Below are 23002 nucleotides of genomic sequence, written 5' to 3'. Positions count from 1 at the left end.
GCTACGTCAGAACTGACAACGGTGCAACGGCCGCCATGCCATTTCTTCTTTCACTTGAGAAACCCATTCACGTTCAGACAGTAAAATAAATATTGTACATGCGACAAGACAGTCTCAAAAATACTAATTTAATCTAGTTGTTGATGCCTGCGAAAAATTTGTTTTTCTAGGATAAAAATCACACTATCACACTTATATTATAAAGGCGAAAGTTTGTGTGTATGTGTGTATGTTTGTTACTCCTTCACGCAAAAACTACTAGACGGATTTAACTGAAATTTTTAATGGAGATAGAAAATATCCTGGATTAGCATACAGGCTACTTTTTATCCCGGAAAATCAAAGAGTTGCCACGGGATTTCATAAAACCTAAATCCACGCGGGCGAAGTCGCGGGCATCGGCTAGTAGTAGTATATGTCTCTACGTCATCTAACCAATCTAGGTGTTTAACTATATCCATGAAAAAATCACACTAATCAAACCAAGAAACTCACAAATGAAAACATTGTCGAAACGCGTCAACAACACGTTTTTTCCAGCTAGAGGTTCTTAAGTTTAGTTAATCAGCTTGAATCAACGGTTTCATTATTATTTTGCAGCAAAAATATCCTGTGCATTGTGATTTTATTTTATTTTTTATTTTTTATTTTATTTATAGAAGGAAAATCTACAGCGAAGTAATACTAATAAGAGTCTTAATACTAATTACATCGATAAATATGGCTAATTACAGATTTTCTCGAAAATAATAATTATAATAATTTGTCTGAGTGAATACATAGTTAGATACTAAAAAAAAAACCAGAATTAATTAAGTAAATATATCAAAAGTGGGTTAAGAAAATAAATAAATAATTTTATACGTATAAAAAAAACAGTATCTCAGGTAGCCTAAATAAAAAATAACATAACATAATAATAATATTGAATATAATTATGAAGCATTTAACGAATTAATGTTTAAGGTACAAACAAGAATGTGTTTATGTGTGTGAGTGTGTGTGTGCATGTGAGTGTGTGCATGTGTGTGTGAGATGATGTTAAGTATGTTGCACTTGCGTGTAAGAGAAAAAAAAAATATATTTGTGGAGTAGTGAAATGTGTCGCTTAAATGTCTTTTTAGAATGGCGAAAAAGGTCAATTTCCGAGTAATGTTTGTTATAGGTACGAGTTATTCTAGCAATGGGTGAATTTTCGCGTTACTTACTCGTTTCTGCAAGATGCACTTATTGTTTACCTTTTAAGTCAAGTAACAAAAAAAAATTATTGTAGTTCCATTGACCAATTTCATAGCCTCTTGAAATAATAAAGAAAGGGTGTAACCAGAGCGCTAGCAAAAACTTAGCGTTATTATTATACTACCCTTATCGTTTAGTTTCAATGAGTTAGTATTTTTCTAATCCGCATTGTATAGCGTCCAAAATTCGAGTCAATGCCCCACTGACGCGGCATTGACTTCGAGTGACTTATTTACAGAACATTCGTTGACCTCTAGCGTCAGTCAGATGTTTTATTTGAACTTTTAAAAAGTACATCAGTTATCATCAGTGCTATGGCCTGTCTTCGTTTTGGCTAGGCCTTAATCTGGTTACACCCTGTGTCTTATAATCGGTGTCATTGAAATGATTTCGTGATAATTGGCATTTTTCTTGCCAACTGTACTAAGTTAAAGTTGTGACGGGGTATACATAAAATACTTAGGTACCTACCTAGTTACAGTTGATTAGAAAGAAAGCAAATACTAAACATATCCAACTCATTTTATAGGCAGGGACCCAAGGGTCGATCGATAGTCGTATCATGAATGGACGACTTTACCTTAAAATTAAAAAAACCAGTGAAGCCTTGTACATTGGAACAACTGTTTCGATAAATTCTATTTTTATTAATGACTAGAGATTGCCCGCGACTTCGTCCGCGTGGATTTAGGTTTTAAAAGATCCCGCGGGAACCGTTTGATTTTCCGGGATAAAAAGTTGCCTATGTCAATTACAGAGACGCAAGCTACCTCGGTACCAAACATACAAATCGGTTAAGCGGATGGGTTTTAAGGAATCCCGTGGGAACTCTTTCAATTTTCCGGATAAAAAGTAAATAGCCTATATTCGTCCCCGGGGTGCACGCTATGTCTGTACCTTTCATTAAAATCGGTTAAACGGACGGAAAATAGCATTCAAACATTTTTGCATCCTTAATATTAGTATGGAAGTATGAATTTTGTAATTAACTTGTGATGGATTACGTGGTTTTTATTTTCTTGTAAAAACCTTTAAGAATGGAAAATTACTTGAACCTTGGAGTTTATTTTCGCAAAAATTAATTTTAGGTGACCTCTCTAGTTATCGTCTTTGTCCTCATTTCAACTGGTGACCGGCCCACTACTGAGCAAACGTCCTCTTAAACTGAGAAGGCCGTTTGGTCGTAGCACGCTGGCTAATTGCAGATTTTTTGCACACCTTTAACAGGGCTCTCTCCGTCATTTACTCTATACAATCGTAGTTCCAAATTCATTTGAATATTAAGCAACCAAAGTCCATGAAATTTTGCAGACATATTCTAGAAACTAATATCTGTGTCTGTGGTGTTTTACATTTTTCTAAAAATATGTAGTTTTAAAATTACAGGGGCTCAAAGATTTGTATGAAATTTTTTAAGACCGCGTAACTTTGAAACCGGTTGCTTAATATTCAAATGAAATTGGAACTACGATTGTATGAAACGAGTGACGGAGAGAGCCCTCTTAAGAACATTATGGAGAACTCCCAGGCATGCAGATTTCCTCATCTTAGTTTCCGTCACAGTTAAAGCAAGTGATATTTAATTGCTTAAAACATGAAAAGTTGCGTTAATGCCAAGTTGCGTTGAAACGCGTTTAGTAAGTTCAGATAGACAGACAGACAGACACAAATTTCAAAAAATCAGTTTTGGGCTCTATATCAATCTTGCCGACTGTCAGACACATTGTCGCATTAATAAGTATACATACTTCCATACTATACTAATATTATACGTATAAATGCGAAAGTGTGTCCGTCTGTCTACTATCATTTCACAGATCAACAGTTCAATCGATTTTGATGTTTAGTGCAGAGATAGCTTACACAGCGGGGAAGGACATAGGTTATAGGAAGGTACTTTTTATTCTGGGAAATCTGGGGAAATCAAAGAGTTCGCACGAATTTTTTAAAAACCTAAATTTACGCAGACGAAGTCGCGGACATCATCTAGTTAGTAATAATAATCCTAATCCTAGTAATATTATAAATGTGAAAGTGTGGATGTTTGGATGTTTGTTACTCAATCACGCAAAAACTACTGGACGGATTTGGCTGAAATTTGGAATGGCCCATAGGCTACTTTTCATCCCGGAAAATCGAAGAGCTCGCGCGGGATTTTGAAAAACGTAAATCCACGCGGACGAAGTCGCGGGCATTAGCTAGTATTATTATTATAATTGTGAAAGTGTGGATGTTTGGATGTTTGTTACTCAATCACGCAAAAACTATTGGACGGATTTGGCTGAAATTTGGAATGGAGATATATTATACCCTGGATTAACACATAGGCTACTTTTTATCCCGGAAAATCGTATTTTGAAAAACGTGAATCCACGCAGACGAAGTCGCGGGCATGAGCTAAAAAGTTATAAGTAAATTACTTACATAATCTGAATGAAAGGAGGTTGTGAGTGAAATAATTAATAGGTATAGGTATTTATTTAAAACTGCATCTATATTTATTTTTTATTATCATTTGAATACGGTATTATGGTATTATGGAGCTAGTCATATTATGTAAAAGAATAACACATACAACACTCCCATACTTACGTCTTTAAAAAAAAAAAACTTTCGCTGCAATTGTCTATATGCGTGTCAACAAGCACAGTTTTTGTTACCGTTAACCGTCCGTTAACTTTAAACTATGCACTAAATCAATGCTTATTTTATCCTCATTCCTCAAAGAATAAGTAAACGTATGACAAGGAAATTAGAAAGTTGTTCATGTTTAGGGAAAACTTTTAGAACAAGTAAAACTTAGTACAGTTTTGTTAGGAAAGAATTAGCATAATTTTCAAAGGGTCATTGTCACTTCACGAAATTAGGAATAAAACAAGAAAATAGAAAACCTTTGTCGTATGCGACTTTCGCCCGAGTTAAATTCTAACTAACCTAAGTACAGACAACAGTGTTAGCAAAACGAGTCCTAGACCAATCTGAAGTTGTTGGCGATTTATCCATATCCATACTAATATTAGAAAATGAGAAAGTGTGTCTGTTTGTCTGTCTGTTACCTTTTCACGGCCCAACAGTTAAACCGATTTTGGTGTTTGGAACAGAGTTAGCTTACATCCCGGAGAAGGAGATACCTAGGCTACTCTTTATCCTGGAAAATCCCAGTTCCCACGGGATTCTTAATATCCTATCCGTTTAATCGATTTACATGAAACTTGGTACAGAGGTAGCTTGCGTCCCGGAAATTGACACAGGCAACTTTTTATCCCGGAAAATCAAAGAGTTCCCATGGGATTTTAAAAAACCTAAAACCGCGCGGACGAAGTCGCGGGCATCATTTATTAATAATCCATAAATAAATAAAACGTTTATTGCCAGTCATTTTGTTACACACATAGGTAGACGTACTGTTTGATCTTGAATATTTTGAGTGCTTATTGCCGTAAATTAAAAATGTTGCAAGGTCAAGAACTGGCTATTCTAGCTAGATTTTTAGATCTATGTTAAGGATAACCACACAGTTTCACCACAGCCACTTGCATTTTTGCAGGTCATAGACTAAGGATTAAATATGCATAGATTAAAATCTGCTTTTTACAATGCGCAGTTTTACAGGATGAACAAAAACATTAAAAACTCTTAGGTATTTAAAACTAACCTTAGGTACTAAAAAAAAATTCAAAAGAAAAATAAAACCGACTTCAAAAACCACAAACACTAAAAAGTAAAAAATAACTTTTGTTTAGCTACACGTGTGTACCTAGGTATGAAGTCGAGCGAGCATATTAAAATAAAATTAGAAATCCAAGAGTAAAGCTCGCCCGACTACATTACACGTGTAGCTAAACAAAACTTATATTTTACTTTTTAGTGTTTGTGGTTTTTGAAGTCGGTTTTATTTTTCTTTTGATTTTTTTTTTATTTCACAATTTTTAGTGGCCCCACTGTACTTATAATATGCTATGCCCAGTTAAACAAAATATTACATGTAGGTAGTTATCGTACCGTTCCAAGGTACGGAACCCTCGGTGCGCGAGTACGAATCGCACTTGGCCGGTGTCTTTAGATGGGCAGGTACCCAATATACGTAATTTTATATCCCGTATTTAATTTTACTATCAAACTAAAATAAGAACCATTATAAAAATAATAATGACAATCAAAAAGTGAAAGTTAGGTACCTACTTATAAGAAATTTTTTAGAGCGTAAAAATTATTAGGTAGGTATATCTAGAAGGTGTACAATTCGTGTGATAGATATCACATGTCATATATAATTACAAGATGATGCCCGCAGCTTCGCCCGCGTGGATTTAGGTTTTTAAAATCCAGTGGAAACTTTTGATTTTCCAGGACAAAAGTAGCCTATCCGTACCTAATAGCCCGTCCCCGGGATGCATGGGATTTAGCAATGCAATATCATTGAGGAGTTGAATCCTCAATGATATTGCATTGCTTGAAGGGAGGGAGGGGAGGGGGGGGGGGGGGGGGTTTAATCCGGATCTTATTTTACCTTTCAATTTCATAACAGGATAGAATAAGAAGAAATAGGAGCGCTAGCGCAGCGAGCACATTTTTTTTTGTTGAATAAAGATAAACAAGTTCAGCCATAACCACATTTTATGTTTACTCACTCTACTTTTCTGAAATGAAATGATTCTTTATTTTGCGAAATGTGAGTAACAATGATGGTAGGTATATTGACAGATCCTTGGTCCTTCACATTTTGCCATTTTTGTATGGCGTGCAAAATATATAGTTAGACTATTAATTACAATAAATAACCAATAAAAATAAGAATATTAATTGAGATTGAAATGACCACGCGACCCATGACAGTGAGATATTACAGTTGGTTAGGTACACCAGTTCATTATTCTAAGAATTACAATATCAAAGTGTCCTAGTCATTAATATAACTAAATCTATGTCAAATAAGTAAGTGTTTAAAGTTATAATAAGTGAAGCTAATATTATGATGAAGCTGATGTTTTTATCCCGGAAAAACAAAGAGTTACCAAGAGATTTTCGAAACGTAAATCCGTGTGGACGATGTTCCGGGTATCAACAGCTAATATACCTACAACAAAAGCGCGAGCGAAGCGAGCGCGAAATTTTTAATATTGGCGAAAGTACTTTTCAGAGCCCATCTTCTTAGCCAAAATTTGGTACTATTCAGAGATAGCTTGCACCCCAAAGGTATTTTATCCCGAAAAATCAGAGTTTTTTAAAACCTATATCAATGCGAACGAAATTCCGGACATGAACTAATACAATATAAAAGCGCGAGCGAAGCGAGCGCAAAATCACACATATTATAAAGGCGAAAGTTTGTATGTGTGTGTGTGTGTGTGTATGTTTGTTACTCCTTCACGCAAAAACTACTGGACGGATTAGGCTGAAATTTGGAATGGAGATAGATAATATCCTGGATTAGCACATAGGCTACTTTTTATCCCGGAAAATCAAAGATTTCCCACGGGATTTAGAAAAACCTAAATCCGCGCGGGCGAAGTCGCGGGCATCGGCTAGTTTCCTATATATTTACAAAAAAGACTGGTAGTTATGATTGGTAATTTTTTAATTTACTTTTGATGTAGGGAATCCTAGTTAGAGTTATTTCTTGTACAAAAAAAGCACACTGATGTCCATTATACATCTTCGCGGGCGCCTGCTTTAAACAATTATAGATAATAATTATCTATTAATGAACAACCGGAACAGCCTACGTTTTGCTAATCGTATGTAGCTGGCAGTGAAAGTGTCGGCATTATGTAGTATGTACGTGGCGTGTAGGAAGTTAACGCTCCACTGCTCTTATTGTTATCATAGTCACTCTTCACTGAATTTCTGAATTCGGTACTTACAGCGATATACTCGTACATGTACCAGTAGACGCGGTGCTTCATAGTGTAAGGTTTTTAAAAAAAATTGTATACCTATATTTCTGTTGCCGCTATAAAAAACCGGCCAAGTGCGAGTCAGACTCGCGCACTGAGGGTTCCGTACTCAGATATTTTTTCCAACATTTTGCACGATAAATCTAAAACTATTATATATAAAAATAAATAAAAATCTGTTTTAGAATGTACAGGTAAAGCCCTTCCATATGATACCCCACTTGGTATACTTATCTTACTTTGAAAATTGAAACACATTTCAATTTATTTTTTAATGATGTAATCACTTTGGGGTTTTCAGATTTATTCCTGTACTTGTGTTATAAGACCTACCTACCTACCAAATTTCATGATTCTAGGTCAACGGGAAGTACCCTATAGGTTTCTTGACAGACGAAGTGATCCTATAAAGGTTCCGTTTTTCCTTTTGAGGTACGGAACCCTAAAAAGACATCTATACTATATAAAAAAAACAATTGTTCATACAAATAACCTTTATTTCTTCAATCATTTAATTTATAAATAATCAATAATCAACTAGAAACCTAAACGTTTATAACTATTTCAAAAAACTGTACCTCCAAAGCGAACAAATAATAATCACTGAAAAAATAAATGCCAAACTAACAACTTTTTAAAATAATAAATTATTTATTAGTTAAAATAATAAATTATTTATTAGTTAAAATAATAGCACTTTAAAAAAATGTATGTACAGCGACTGTTATTTCAAAACTTAATAAGCATTGCATATAATATTATCACAGAACAATCCGTATAATTCAATATGATAGTATTATTTATTTATTTATTGATATTGTTAAAACGTTTTACCATTTTTTAAGTTCAAAATCACATTTTTGAAAAAAGTTTGAATCAGCTTATTCAATTAATTGAACCAAAAATTAAACTTTTGTATACAAATTCTCGAATAACATTTTCGATTTGAAAATTGAGTTCAAACATAATTTCGAATTCAATTCAAGCGAATTGGTAATTTTAGAATAATTTTATACATTACTTTTTTTATAGCTAAACTAAAAAGATTATTCCAAATAGCCAAAAATCCATACTAATATTATAAATGCGAAAGTTTGTCTGTCTTTCTGTCTGTCTGCTACCTTTTTACGGCCCAACAGTGCAACCGATTCTGACGAAATTTGGTACAGGGTTAGCTTATATCCCGGGGACGGACAGGCTACTGTTTATCCCGGAAAATCAAAGAGTTCCCGCGGGATTCCTAAAGACCCATCCACTTAACCGATTTGTATGAAATTTGGTACCGAAGTACCAAATTTTATCAAACAGTTCCCATGGGATCTATAAAAATCTAAATCCACGCGGACGAAGTCGCGGGCATCCTCTAGCAACATATAATTTTGATTTTTAACAAATACAAATAGTGGTATGTGTATTTTATTATCTAGTCTATACATTAATAAGTTTTTGCATCCATTCCTTTGATATGGCATGACAGTATTTACCTGAAAAAAAAAGTAAATATTAATATGGCGTCGATTCTGATATGCTTCTCTAAACTAAATTTAGAGTAAGTTCCTCGTTTCTTACCCGAACCGGAAGGATATGGAACGCCCTTCCGGCATCAGATTTCCCTTCCACTCTTAATATGGGTACCTTCAAGTCAAGAAAAAACCGGCCAAGTGCGAGTCAGACTCGCGCACTGAGGGTTCCGTACTCGGGTATTTTTTCCAACATTTTGCACGATAAATCAAAAAGTATTATGCTTACATAAAAATAAATAAAAATCTGTTTTAGAATGTACAGGTAAAGCCCTTTCATATGATACCCCACTTGGTATACTTATCTTACTTTGAAAATTAAAAAACATTTCAATTTTTTTTTATGATGTCATCACAAATTTGGGGTTTTCAGATTTATTCCTGTATTTGTGCTATAAGACCTACCTACCAGCCAAATTTCATGATTCTAGGTCAAAAGGAAGTACCCTATAGGTTTCTTGACAGACACGACAGACAGCTAGTTTTTGATATGTATTTAAAAACTATACCTACATCTGTTGCGTAGAGTTGCCGTTCCACGTGTTGTTATCATCATCGTCTGCTCTATCTGCCGTTACTCTATGGAAGTTCCCCCGGCGCCTCGCCCCCCCGGGGTTGGCCGGGGGGTTAGCTGGGGGGTTGGGGGTCGCGGGCCTGTTCGAGGGTGAAGGGAAGAGCCGGCTGCGTAGCCAGGTGTACAGCTGGTAGGATGGGTCTATCACGATGGAAGTTAAGAGTTGTGTGAAGAAGGCTGCGAAAGAAAAAGAATTAAGTAGTAAAATTATTTCACTCATCTATACTATATTATAAATGCGGAGGTCTGTTTGTTTGTCCTTCTTTTACGCCCTAACTAAGAAACCAATCGCCACGATTTTTGGCATAGAGATAGTTGAAAGGACGGAGAGTAACATTGGCTACCTTTCACGTCGGAAAATCAGAGTTCCCATGGGATTTTTAAAAACCTGAATCCACGCGGACAAAGTTACGGGCATCCACTAGTCACACTAATATTATAAAAGCGAAAGTTTGTATGTATGTGTGTGTGTGTGTGTTTGTTATTCCTTCACGCAAAAACTACTGTACGGATTTGGCTGAAATTTAGAATGGAGATAGATAATATCCTGGATAAGCACATAGGCTACTTTTTATCCCGGAAAATCAAAGAGTTTCCACGGGATTTCGAAAAACCTAAATCCACGCGGGCGAAGTCGCAGGCATCGGCTAGTTATAAAATAAACTTTATAGTTTGTATTTTCGTTAGCTATACGTTCGCACATGGTTCTTTCGTTTGAGTTGAAACTTTGTACAGTTGTAGTTGGCATTTGCTTGATGGTTTCTGACATAGTCCATTGCGACGCTCGCTGGGCATTAGCGTACTATAACCAATAACCATACCTTACACCAACCATAACTTTTTTTCTCTCTCTCGTCTGGCTTTACAAAGATTAACCAATGTCAAGTTTGTAGTTATTTGTAACAAGTTAGGGAAACTATACAAGTATGGACCCCATCTGTGCCGGCGCTCGCCGACACGCACGGCACCGCCTTAGAGCTCTTTCCAGTCAGTTTTAACAAAAAAAAAAACACTCCAAAAAGGCAGAGCACGCCCGCCAGCTAACACCAACACAGACGAAGTCAACCATAACTTACACTTGAAGGCGTTGGATTGTGCTAAGGTAGTATGTAATAATAACGCTACATTTATGCTAGCGTTCTGATTACACCCTGTATAACTTACTGATAAGCCCATTAAACAAACACCTTTTCGTTATAGGTGTTACCGACAGTCCTCTGTGCAGGACCTGCATGGAGGTCGATGAATCGCCGACGCACGTGCTCCTGGAGTGCATGGTCGTGGCAGAACAACGAGAACGCCATTTGGGTTCCCCAACCTCACTCCATGAAGTCCTCGGCAACCTGGGCGGTCTACTTGGCTTCTGGAGCGAGCTTGGATGGCTGGAGTGAAGACTTCGGCGGGGAGGGGCAACACACGCACAACAGACGGAAACGTTTAAGTGCGGAAACCAGCCCAGAGAGAAGAAGAAGAACTTACTGATAATAGTAGCGAACATATTAGGAGTGGCGGCGACAGTGTCGGTCCGTCTTTGCAGCACCAACAGAGCAGCGGACGGCACCAGCTGCAGTTCCAGCAGCGTTGCATCCGTTTCGGTCAGCTCGCGGCGCGGGAACGCCGTCCAGAGGGAGAAGGAGGATCTGGACATCTGAGAAAAAAAAATATCTATACAGTGGACCCCCGGTAATCCGGCCCCTATCTAATCCGGCACCCCCTGTAATCCGACAAGTCTTTTTTATTATTTTATTATTGAGCTGATGCCCGCGACATAGTTCGCGTGGATGTAAGTTTTTAAAAATCCCGTGGAAACACTTGAATTTTCCGGGATAAAAAGTAGCCTATGTGCTAATCCAGGATATAATCTATCTCCAATCTTAATTTCAGCCCAATCCGTTTAGTAGTTTTTTTAGTTAGTTTTAGTAACCAACATACACAGACATACATATACACATACACACAAACTTTCCCCTTTATAGTATTAGTGTGATGTGATGTGATTTACTTTTGACATACATAGTGAAGTACCTATATGGTCCTATGCCTTTCAGAGTAGGACTGTATGTATTTTTTTTATTTACGCAGTACTCTATAATCCGACAAATTCGATAGTCCGACACTGCCCTGCAAAACGTTTGTCGGATTACCGGGGGTCCACTGTATTCATATAATGTGTTTATAAATACTTGTGAAATAAAAGAAGTTGCGTTGCTCTGAATAGATATACTATTTCACATTCTAATATGATTCTAATATTAAATTTGTACGACATTAAAAACACTCGGAAAAATAACGTGCATTTTCAATGACGTGTCCTCACTTCTGTCTCCTACAGACACTTGACAGCTATGTGACGTGTAGTTAATGCACGGTAAATTCAAATTATGACGCCATATAAATGAAGAACGATTAAGGGGCTTCATTTATATTCAAAAATACAAGTTAGCCCTTGACTGCAATCTCACCTGGTGGTAAGTGATGATGCAGTCTAAGGTTGAAATCTATAGAGCGCACTTTGACTTTGCTTAGACTTAAGTTTCAGTTAAAACGGGACAGATTTATGCCAGCGGTATAACGCTGTCTCGTTTTGAATCTGAACTCTCATAACCTCATACCCGGCTGAGTTTGTTGTGGGCTCTTCTCAGACTTGGGCGCGTTTGGAACCCTCGTAGCTTTAGTTTTAAGTTACGTAATTAATTATCACCACTATATCGTGCAAATTTAACAATTTCGACCATCAAAAAGAGTAAAATTGATGATTTTGACTTTGACTTTGAAACAAAAAAAAACCCCCCGGCCTTCAAGGGTTTCAAAGGAGGATTACCTGTAAGTTATCAGCGACATATCTCTGCACATCCCCCAAGGTGGCGGTGACTTCAAAGTGGGTAGTGTGCGCCGCGCCGTCCGGCAACTTGAACTGAACCCTCGCACGCCCTGAGGCGTCACCTACACCTGAGAAAACAAAAACCGGTCAAATACCATACCCCTTTCAAGTTAGCCCGTTTCCATCTTAAACTGCATCATCACTTACCACCAGGTGAGCTTGCAATCAAGGGCTAACTTGATCTGAATTTAAAAAAGTGCAAGTCGAAAGGTTCCATACTATCGTATAAGCTAAACCTAACACTTTTATGTAGAACACTGCAAGTTAGTAACGAACTGCGCCATCTATTGTGATTTAGAAAATTATTTTTTTCATGAACACATTTTAATTTTTTTTTTCTGTAATGTAACCACAAATTCACGGTTTTCGGATTTTTTTCATTTACTTGTACTAGAAGACTTACCTGCCAAATTTCATGACTCTAGGTCAACGGGAAGTACCCTATAGGTTTTCTTGACAGACGGACAGACGGTTAGATGGACAGACAGACAGACAAAAAGTGTTCCTATAAGGGTTCCGTTTTTCCTTTTGAGGTGCGGTTGCACTGGCAGCCATGGTTCTACAACTACGCAATGTCTATGTCATTCAAATGTCAAAAGATCCTTGTCGTACTTTTTTTCTCTCTCTCGTCTGGCTTTACAAAGATTAGCCAATGTCAAGTTTGTAGTTATTTGTAACAAGTTAGTTAAACTAGCACGCCCGCCAGCTAACACCAACACAGACGAAGTCCTTGTCGTACTGTACTTACTAGTAGAGGTGTAAAAGTAACGAAAACGAGCGTACCCGTATGCATTCGTTACTATAACAATTAGTACTCGTTACTTTCGTATCGTTACTCGTTACTTTTGATACCACGTAAGATGAACGAATCGAGTCGTATTGCGTACGACAGTATGATGTCGCGGCGTCCGCATCGCAACATTCGTAGGTAATTTGTAGAAAACATACTTAGGTCTACACTACATACAAAGCTGCGTAAAGTGCATTTTCTTACTTTTCCGTATTTTGAACCAGACGTGTGTTTAAGTTATTCTCAATTTAGTTTGATTTAATAAGTGTAGAACTACAAGTGAACTGTTGACGGAATCTACTAAAATATTAAAAAAAATTACCTTGAGCTTGAGCTTATGTTAAATATCTATATCTATACTAATAAATAAAATTAGAGTGTCTGTCTACAATTTCGAAATAACTGTCTCATTATTAAGCTCATATGGTTATTTGAACGATACCATAACAGAATCGTACGTTTTTAAAATTTTAACAATAAACTAAACAAACATCGGTTTTTGTACCGTACGTTTTTAAATTCACCGAATGAGCGCGCCTGCGCGTAAAACATACGGTTAGCAAACATTTCAATACACGTATCTACGGTACTTGCGTGAACCGAAACAGTGTAGGAACGGCCATACGACGAAAAGTGCGAGTAACGAGATGCATTTGTGAGTAACGTTTCGGTACTCGGTACTAGATGGCGCACCCGTTACTCAGTAACGAATACATACGGTTCGCTACAGCTCTGCTTACTAGTCGGTGGAGTGACTTGCGTAGGCGTAGACGCGGGGGGTGACGCAGGTTGCTCTCTTGCCTTCCTCTCTGCCCTGTCTTGAGCTATCTGCTCCAGAATGCGCTGTCTTGCCAGATTGTTCTCCATCTTTTCGCGTTTTCGTTCTTCCTGTAATGAGGTACGAAAGAAAATCCTTAAAAGACTAAAAAAGCGTTTTTCATACCCCAAGAGGCGTCTTTATTAACCCCCGACCCAAAAAGAGGGGTGTTATAAGTTTGACGTGTGTATCTGTGTATCATCGTAGCTCCTTAACTAATGAACCGATTTTAATTTAGTTTTTTTGTTTTCAAGGTGGCTTAAGAGTGTTCTTGGCTATAATCCAAGAAAATCGGTTCAGCCGTTTGAAGGTTATCAGCTCTTTTCCAGTTACTGTAACCTTCACTTGTCGGGGGTGTTATAAATTTTTAATTTACACTTGTTAAGAATGATTTTCATATCCAATGCATTATAGCGACACAACAGTGTACAACTTCATACCTAGACATAGTTTCATGCCTTTTTCATACCTGAATTTGCTTCAGCTCTTGATCCGCCTGCCATTTCTTCAATTCCGCCACTCCTTGGCCGACCGCGCGTCTTTCCATTTCTTTTTGTTTTTCTAACTATAAATGAAAATAATTATAGAATTAAAGTATCATCATTGTCATTTCATTTCATCGGCTAATGAGCACAGGCCTCTTCTTGGAATGATTAGTTCGCCAGGTGCCCGTGTTTCCTGCCAGATCCATACTAATATTATAAATGCGAAAGTGTGTCTGTCTGTCTGCTACGTTTTCACGGCTCAACCGCTGAACCGATTTTAATGAAAGGTACAGACTTGGGGTACATCCCGGGGAAGGACATCAGCTACTTTTCATCCCGGAAAATCGAAGAGTTCCTACAGGATTTAAAAAAACCGAAAACCAAGCGGGCGAAGCCGCGGGCATCTTCTAGTAACCTATATACCTTCAAAGCAATAGTGAATAGTCATCTTCTAGGCAAGCGCGCTGCAATGTAGACCTCATCATTGCTTTTTTAAGCATGATTGTCGTCAAGCGCAAGGCTATCACGCAATAAAAAAAACCGGCCAAGTGCGAGTCAGACTCGCGCACTGAGGGTTCCGTACTCGGGTATTTTTCCAACATTTTACACGATAAATCAAACACTATTATACATAATTAAATAAATAAAAATCTGTTTTAGAATGTACAGGTAAAGCCCTTTTGTATGATACCCCACTTGGTATAGTTATCTTACTTTGAAAATTGAAACAAGTTTTAATTTTTTTTTTTAATGATGTAACCACAAATTCGTTCCGTTTTTCCTTTTGAGGTACGGAACCCTAAAAAAACCGGCCAAGTACGAGTCAGATTCGCGCACTGAGGGTTCCATACTACAGAAGTAAAACGGTAAGAATCACTTGCCACAAAAAACACGCAAAAAAATATTAAAAAACCTGTACTTTAGGTTCGCAATGGCAATTAAAACATTTAAGTCTGACTGACACTAGAGGTCAACGAACGTTGCGTAGATAGATGCCGAGAGGTCAGTGCCGCGTTGTAAGCAGGGCATTGACCCGCAGTTAGCACGTTATAAATTAATAATTGATACTTTATTTCAGACTGAAAGTCGATATAATTACAATGTTAATGTGTTAGTAACAATAATCCCATATAATTATGTTAGTAATGTTAGTACTAAGTAAATAAAGTAGCCTAGTAAGCTATACATGGAGGTTTGAAAATACTAAATCACTAGTAAGTATAAGGCAAGTGGTTATTGATATTGGACTGTGTTAACGTAATACAATAATAGCGATAAGTTTTTGCTAGCATAATAATTACACGCCATAAGATTTTTAAGCTATTGCATAGCTTTTCGCGGGCTTTGAGCACAGCGACCGAATCAAGAAATTCCGTAACGAAAATATACCTAACACCCCCCACTCCGACCGGCACAGCGCGGGTGCGGCGTTGAAAGCCGTGCATCGTGTAACGTCTTATTTATTAAAATAAGATAAATTGATAAATAAGTAAAATACGTAAGAAATTATGTATATAATATATTAATGGAATAATATGTTACATATGCATATAAATAGCAGCTTAATAGAATATAGTAAAAAAATAAGGCTTTAGCATACAAATCATGATCACAGTACAAAAAAAAAAACCTGTTTCATGACAATCGAAACAGAACAAGGTTAAAAAAAAAATGCCGTGTTAAGCTATACAAGTCTCCGATAACCATGTCGGAGGGTTGCCAGCAAAACACATTAAAAAAAAATATCGTGTAACGTCGTTTCAGTTCGGCAGAGTTCGGCACGGTGTTTGTGTGCGTGCGACTAGACGCATGCGTGTAGACTAGCTGCTAACTGCTCATAACTGATTCTATTGCATAAGTTGATAGAGGACTTCGTCTGTGATGGCGTTTGCTGGCGCGCGTGCTGTGCTTGTTTGGAGTGTTTTTTTTTTTGTTAAGAGTGGCTGGTTTTTGTGTTAGTTGGTGTTTTTTGGTGGTGGAACTGACTGGGAAGCGCTCTAAAGGGGCGCCGCGCGTTATGTCGGCGGGCGCCGGCGCAGACGGAGTCCATACTTGTATAAATTCAATAACTTGAAAATATCACAAACTTGACATTGGCTAATCAGAGTAAAGCCAGATTTAAAAAAAAAAAAAAACAAATAAGTTGATAGAAAATGCTATGCAATAGCTATACCGCGGCACTCCCCGAGTGCCACACGTATTTTTTTTATCACAGCTGTCAACCACCAGTGTCTCACCTCCTTCTCTTTTTCTTCCTTCTCTCTCCTCCTCGCAAGTAGAAGCTCTTTAGCTCTTTCCACCTTTTCATCAACCAATGACTCACTTTCATTCTCAGTCACTAGTGCCTGAAAAATGTTTCTTTATCAAAGAAAACATTTTGGCCAATGATCTTTTAACTCTATACTAATAATAAAAACTATAATACTTTCCTTTTTAATTTTAAATACTAGATGATGACGTCGTGGATTTAGATTTTTAAAAATCCCGCGGGAACTCTTTGATTTTCCGGGATAAAAAGTAGCGTTTTCATTCTCGAGGTCTTCACGTCACGTCACGTCAAAAATCACGTCATGATTGAAGAACAAACCAAGAAACCACATACTTTTGCATTTGTAATATGTGTAGTGATGTGAAAATGTGTCTGTGCGTCTGTCACCTTTCCACAACCCATCTGTTCAGTTGAACTCGACGAGTTACAAGGCCACTTTTTACCCAGGAAAATCACAAAGTTCCAGCAGTATTTTATAGTAAATCCACGCAGACAAAGTCGCGGGCATCGTCTAGTCTATACTAATAAATAAAATTGGAGTGTCTGTCTGTAATTTCGAAATAAGTACCGCATATTAAGGTCATATGGTTATTTGAACGATACTATAACAGAATCACACGTTTTTAAAATTTTTGTCTGTCTGTCTGTCTGTCTGTTTGAAAAGGCCAATCTTGGGAACGGCTGAACCGATTTTGACGGGATTTTCACAGACAAGTAGAGGGTTGACCAGGGAGTAACATAGGCTACTTTTTTAACCGACTTTCAAAAAGGGAGTCGTGTTTTTCTACCTATGTACACCGAAATCTCCGAGATCCGATTTGCGTCATTTCTTTTTTAATCGATAGAGGAACTTTGCGACATTGTTTCATAAAAAATTTGGAGTCCAACTCCTCAATCCTGATGCTGCAGGGGATCTGACCAATCCACGCGGGCGAAGCTGCGGGCATCAGCTAGTTCTTAAATAAAATTATCATTATCATCATCATGATCAACCCATCATCGGCCCAATGCCAAAAAGAAAAGGGTTAAGGCCATAGTCTGCAACACTGAAAAATAAATTCTAATACTATAAATGTGAAAGAGTGGATGTTTGTTACGTAATCACGCAAATACTACTGGACCGATTTGGTTGAAATTTGGAATGGAGATAGATTATATCCTGAATTTACCCATAGGCTAATTTTTATCCCGGAAAATCAAAGAGTTCCCATGGGATTTTTAAAAACCTACATCCAAGGGAATGAAGTCGCGGGCATCAGCTAGTCTTAAATATAGGTAAACTCTTAAATAAATAATGGACTTCGTCTGTGTTGGAGTTTGCTGGCGCGCGTGCGGTGCCTTTTTGGAGTGTTTTTTTGGTAAAAGTGGCCGGTTTTTGTGTTTCACTGGTGTTTTTTGGTGGTGGAACTGACTGGGAAGCGCTCTAAAGGGGCGCCGTGCTTATGTCGGCGAGCGCCGGCACAGACGAAGTCCATACTTATATAATTTCCCTAACTTGTAAATAACAAACTTGACATTGGCTTAACTGTGTAAAGCCAGAGAGAAAAAAAAAACATAAGAAGTAAGGAGGAGGAGGAGGAGTAGTACTTACAGTCTCGAGGGTCGGGGGTTCGCTTCTCTGGCTGGGCCCAGGCTGGTCCACGCGTGGGCGTCTGACGCAAACGTCGCCGTCGCAGATGACGTCATACTCCTGCCCTGACCGCGTCACTTCATGGTGTTCTGTCTTTTGGATCTTTGCGGCGGGGCCTGATGAGGTTTCTGTAGTTTTATCAAAATCGGCTTATACCAAACAAATATGAGAGCCTCAATAGCTCAACCGGTAAATGAGTGGACTGAAACCCGAAAGGTCGACGGTTCAAACCCCGCCCGTTGCACTACTGTCGTACCTACTCCTAGCACAAGCCTGACGCTTAGTTGGAGAGGAAAGGGGAATATTAGTCATTTAACATGGCTAATATTCTTTTTTTTTTTTTTTTAAATCCATACAGCTTCCATCTTAGACTGTATCATCACCACTTACCACCAGTTGAGATTGCAGTCAAGGGCTAAATTGTAACTAAATAAAAAAAATACTAATTCGAATCCTAGTGACATCACATCACAATAATATGAGAAAGGCAAAAGTGTTTGTTTTTATTTATTTTTTTTAATAAAGAATATTAGCCATGCTAATCATGACTAATACTCCTCTTTCCCCTCCAATTAAGCGTAAAGCTTGTGCCAGGAATGGGTACGACAATAGTGCAACGGGTGGGGTTTGAACCGCCGACCTTTCGGAATTCAGACCGCTCCTCAACCGTTGAGCTATTGAGGCTCTAGTTTTGTTGGTTTATCCTTCAATCACGGCGCATGACTTTTCACGCGCCATTTTAACTCTATGTCATGTCAAAAGTACCGTTCACATTTAAAATAAAGACTTAAATCATACTTTTGACATGATATTTGACACATAAAGTTAAAATTGCGCGTAAGAACTCTTTTTTACGCACTGTACGAAATTTAATTATAATATACATATCTATATAATATGTAATTGTAATTTTGATGTTCATAATGTTTTTATGTATTTATTTATTTATTTGTATATTTATGTATTTATTTATTCTAATATTATATATAAATGTATACTTGCACCACCTACCTCTAATATCTATAGCTATATCCTTTGGACCATTTTGGTTGCCTGCAAGAGATCGCTAGGTAGCGATAAGGCCGCCAAATTGTACCTATATTTTGTCGAGCTTTGTATGTGTTTTTCTGTACTAATTTTGTGGTGTACAATAAAAGTATATTCATTCATTCATTCATTCATAATTCTAAAGTCAAGTCAAAGTAATTTATTTAAAATACCTTGTACACTTTTATATTGCCAATTGTTGAATTTGTAAGATAATAAAATTGATGAGATCAATTCTACTTAATTAATCATACCTGGTTCTTCATTACTAGGCACTGGATTTTTCGGTGCAGTTTGAGGCACATTAGGGGCAGACTGAGATACACTGGGGACAGGCTGGATCACACTGGGGGCTGGCTGGGTCACACTGGAGGCAGCTTCTGGGGCCTTTTCAACAGGGTTAGGCTGAGACTGTGCTGTCAAAGTGGATGCTTCTGTTTGCATGAAATTGACAGTTTCATCTTTAATGTTTCGGGATGATGTCGATGGTTGAACTGAGCCGGGTATTTGGTCCTTACCTAGGAAGAAATAAAATATATGATGTATGTGAAAATGAAACATTACTATGTGAAATGAAATATGTAAAAATATATCTTGTGATCAAAAAACTGGTTGTACCCTAGTGCATACTACTTCCAAGAGATGTATTGTGCATTGCAATTAAAAACACTTATGGTACTCTTATACTTTAGAACAAATTGTTATAATCCTTATAATTAGCAATCTACACCTGATAGAGATTAGAGTAAACGCTTGGGGCGAACTGAAACTTTGGGGCCCTGTGTAAAAACTTTGGAGGAAACTCGAGTACACACAGTTAAATAGGAAACTTATGGTATGCAGGGGGACAGACTGAGATACTTTTTGGGGCAAACTGGAACTTGGGGCTATTAGTATTATTTTACTTACGATGCTCCTCCAAAATGCGATCAATCCTTGTGGCTAACTGTTCAGGTTGTACCCCAGCACATACTACTTCCAAGGGAGTCCCGTTGCGACCAATGAAGAACAGGGATGGTACGGGTACAAACTGGTCTGATACAGAGTTAACGAAGCCTATTTGTCTTATCTTGTACAGTATTTTTTAAACAAGTCTTAACAAAAAGATCATCATCATGATCAATCCATCATCGGCCCACCAGTGATGGGTCTCCTCTCAGAATGAGAATGTTTTAGGCCAGTCTGCCGCACCCAGTTCAGATTGGCAGACTTCACACACTCAATATGGAGAACTGTCAAGCATGGAGGTTACCTCATAAATTAATATTTTTTGAAAAAAAAAAATATGGCAGCTGTATGGCACCATTTTTCAATAAGAAAAATTGTACTTCTCAGTTCTTTTTTAGCAGAGCATGGACGTTTTCTAATTTTTTGGAGTTCTTTATCTCTAGAGAAAAAAAGGAACCCTTATAGGATCATTGTCTGTCTGTTTGTCGTATCTTATAGCACAAGTAAAGGGAAATCTGAAAACCATGGATAAGTGGTATTTCTTGTATGATGGTATGAAACCCTTCCTGTGGGAATCCGAGTCACACTTGACCAGTTTTTTTTAACTATGCCTTGTTACAAAAGGATACAAATCTGTGCAAAGAAGGTGTAGTTCTCGGAGCCACTCTTCAGCTTAACAGCCAAGAAGTTGTTCTGGTCAGACAGCCTCTGCAGCACAGCACCATCATCCAATGTAGCCGCTAATTCCTTGGAGTGTTGGTTGTCATCTAGAATATTGAATACAATTTAATTCATTGGTAGCGGAACTGAAAAATCTTCCCTATGAACAAAGACTTGCAAAGCTTGGACTTAACATCTTCAAAAGCAGGTGAGAAAGAGGTGATCTAATTGAAACATACAAAATCCATATCCATACTAATATTATAAATGCGAAAGTGTATCTGTCTGTCTGTCTATCTGTCTGCTACCTTTTCACGGCCCAACAGTGTAACCAATTCTGACAAAATTTGGTACAGAGTGAGATTATATCCTGGGGATATTGGGGATATTAAAACAGTTTCTGACCAACAGAGTTGTTCATATAAGGAATAAATTGCCCAAGGATGTGGTTATATCAAGCTCTATTAACCAGTTCAAGAATAAATTGGACAAACATTTGGAAAACTCAAAGCACTTCTGATATAGACACATCAGAGAGTCTTATTCTATTATAATAATTATCATCTGAAGAATGGCGATAGCCTAGTGGTTGGAACCTCAGACTTTGACTAGCCGGTCAAGTTGGGGGTTCGATTTCCCAAGCACCTCAAACTTTTTCGAAGTTATGTGCCTTTTAAGCAAATAATAACACTTGAAAATATGATGAGAAAATCTACATGCCTGGAGAAAGTTGTAAATCTCCTGCAATTTAGTATGACGTATAGTCTAAACCTACTTTGAAGAATTGTATCCAGCAACAACCAGATAAGGCCAAATATCACACAGTAAACAATTAGAACTTCGAACAATGACGACATAGTGACGTAATTTTCGAAAATCGGTAAAAATAATCACTTTTACGATTAATTTCTGTGCGGATATTATGAAGAGTGGCTAGTAGTTTACTTTTACAAGTTAATTTGGTTCGTAAATGATTTACCTTCGACGAAAACAACGAAAATTGCATTTTTTTGTTTAGAAAGCGTTACCGCCTCAGCCATTGTTCCTCCAAACCAGTGCATGGTGAGATGCTTTCAATCCAGTTTTCCAGAGCAGCTATAAACTTTTTGTTGTAATTTAGCTATTTTTTCACACTTTTTCACGATTATTCAACGATACAAAAATATTGCGATGACATGACACCATGGATTTTGAGTTTGACAGGTCTGCTTCTGACGTGTGTTTATTTTGGTGCGTGCTTGACATTTCGTGCACAGATTTTAAATAAACTTGCAAGTTTTTTTTTAAATAAAATAAGGCATTTTATTTTTTTATTTTATTTATTTTATTGATAGTAAATGATACAAAATAAAATAAAATTATCTGATTTATATTTATTTAACTTTTAACCAATCAAAACGTCTATGGTTTCCATGTGACCTTGTGACAGGTCGTGCTCTTCACACTGGAAATGTTTTTGCTACTCGACAATAGATGGCGCTATCTGTAAACATTTGATGGAAATGGGAATCACCATGGAATTATTAATTACTAGCAGTTGCCCGCGACTTCATTCGCGTAAAATTTTCAGTTTCCAAGGAGATGAGAATGAGAATTTTCTCGTTGCTTCTGCTTCTACCTTCAAAAACACAGGACTTTAATATAAACTTCCAACCCCCATTTTACCTATTTTTCACCAATTCTCCAAATCGTTTCTTAGCTCACACCTAGATCGTAGAACGAACCTACCATCCATATTTCAAGTTTATAGTTCCTGAGATTTCGTGATTAGGAAATATGTACGTAACTATACCTACTATCCTACATCAATGTAAGGTACTTAAAATTTCTCTCCTTTATTCCTCTTTCGTTCCTCTCGCTCGCACTTGACCGGTCTTTATTAAGTGCGCAAAGGCTGAAACGCTGTACCAAGTAGGTAGGTAGGTACTTAATAGTAATTGCGATTGTATGTAGCAGACAGATAAAAACTCCAACTATCTCAGAAACATTGTCACAGTCATTTGCAAAAACATCATTCAGCCATATTTAGCCGACAGGCGCGAAACCGTCAACGCATTTCCCGCTTCATTTCAAACGACACCATTCCATTCCATTTTCAAAGTGAAACTAAAATGTTGCCCGGCTATAAACCACAGCAAGTCGAGCGTGTTGCCAGCCTTTGGTAACAAATTGGTTAATTGCGTACGGTTATTTATAGAGAGGATATGGGACGTCTTATTAGTGATTTGTTGACATGAGGTTAAAT

At 37.5% G+C, this 23002-nt stretch overlaps 1 protein-coding gene across 4 annotated transcripts; it reads right to left on the bottom strand.

Moving 5' to 3' along the window:
- Positions 1-8455: 8455 nt before the first annotated feature.
- Positions 8456-21972, bottom strand: LOC123879214 (UBX domain-containing protein 4). Of its 4 annotated transcripts, none has more exons than XM_045926827.1 (12): positions 21737-21972; positions 20727-20864; positions 20059-20184; positions 19404-19667; positions 18064-18230; positions 16441-16548; positions 14188-14283; positions 13642-13789; positions 12052-12179; positions 10710-10878; positions 9166-9407; positions 8456-8620 (listed from the first exon to the last, which is right to left on the bottom strand). In XM_045926827.1, the coding sequence occupies exons 1-11, from the start codon at positions 21816-21818 to the stop codon at positions 9166-9168; spliced, it is 1668 nt and encodes a 555-aa protein (XP_045782783.1). In that variant the 5' UTR covers positions 21819-21972; the 3' UTR covers positions 8456-8620. The 4 variants fall into 4 exon arrangements, with proteins under 4 accessions (XP_045782783.1, XP_045782782.1, XP_045782784.1 ...); XM_045926826.1 differs by having other exon boundaries at positions 9170-9407; XM_045926828.1 differs by having other exon boundaries at positions 9170-9407; positions 18064-18218.
- Positions 21973-23002: the final 1030 nt, after the last annotated feature.

The sequence above is a fragment of the Maniola jurtina genome, chromosome 27, assembly GCF_905333055.1.
Source record: "Maniola jurtina chromosome 27, ilManJurt1.1, whole genome shotgun sequence".
NCBI classification, from domain to species: Eukaryota; Metazoa; Arthropoda; class Insecta; order Lepidoptera; family Nymphalidae; genus Maniola; species Maniola jurtina.
The sequence above is the reverse complement of the archived record's forward strand: the minus strand, read 5'-3'. Positions and strand labels throughout refer to the sequence as shown.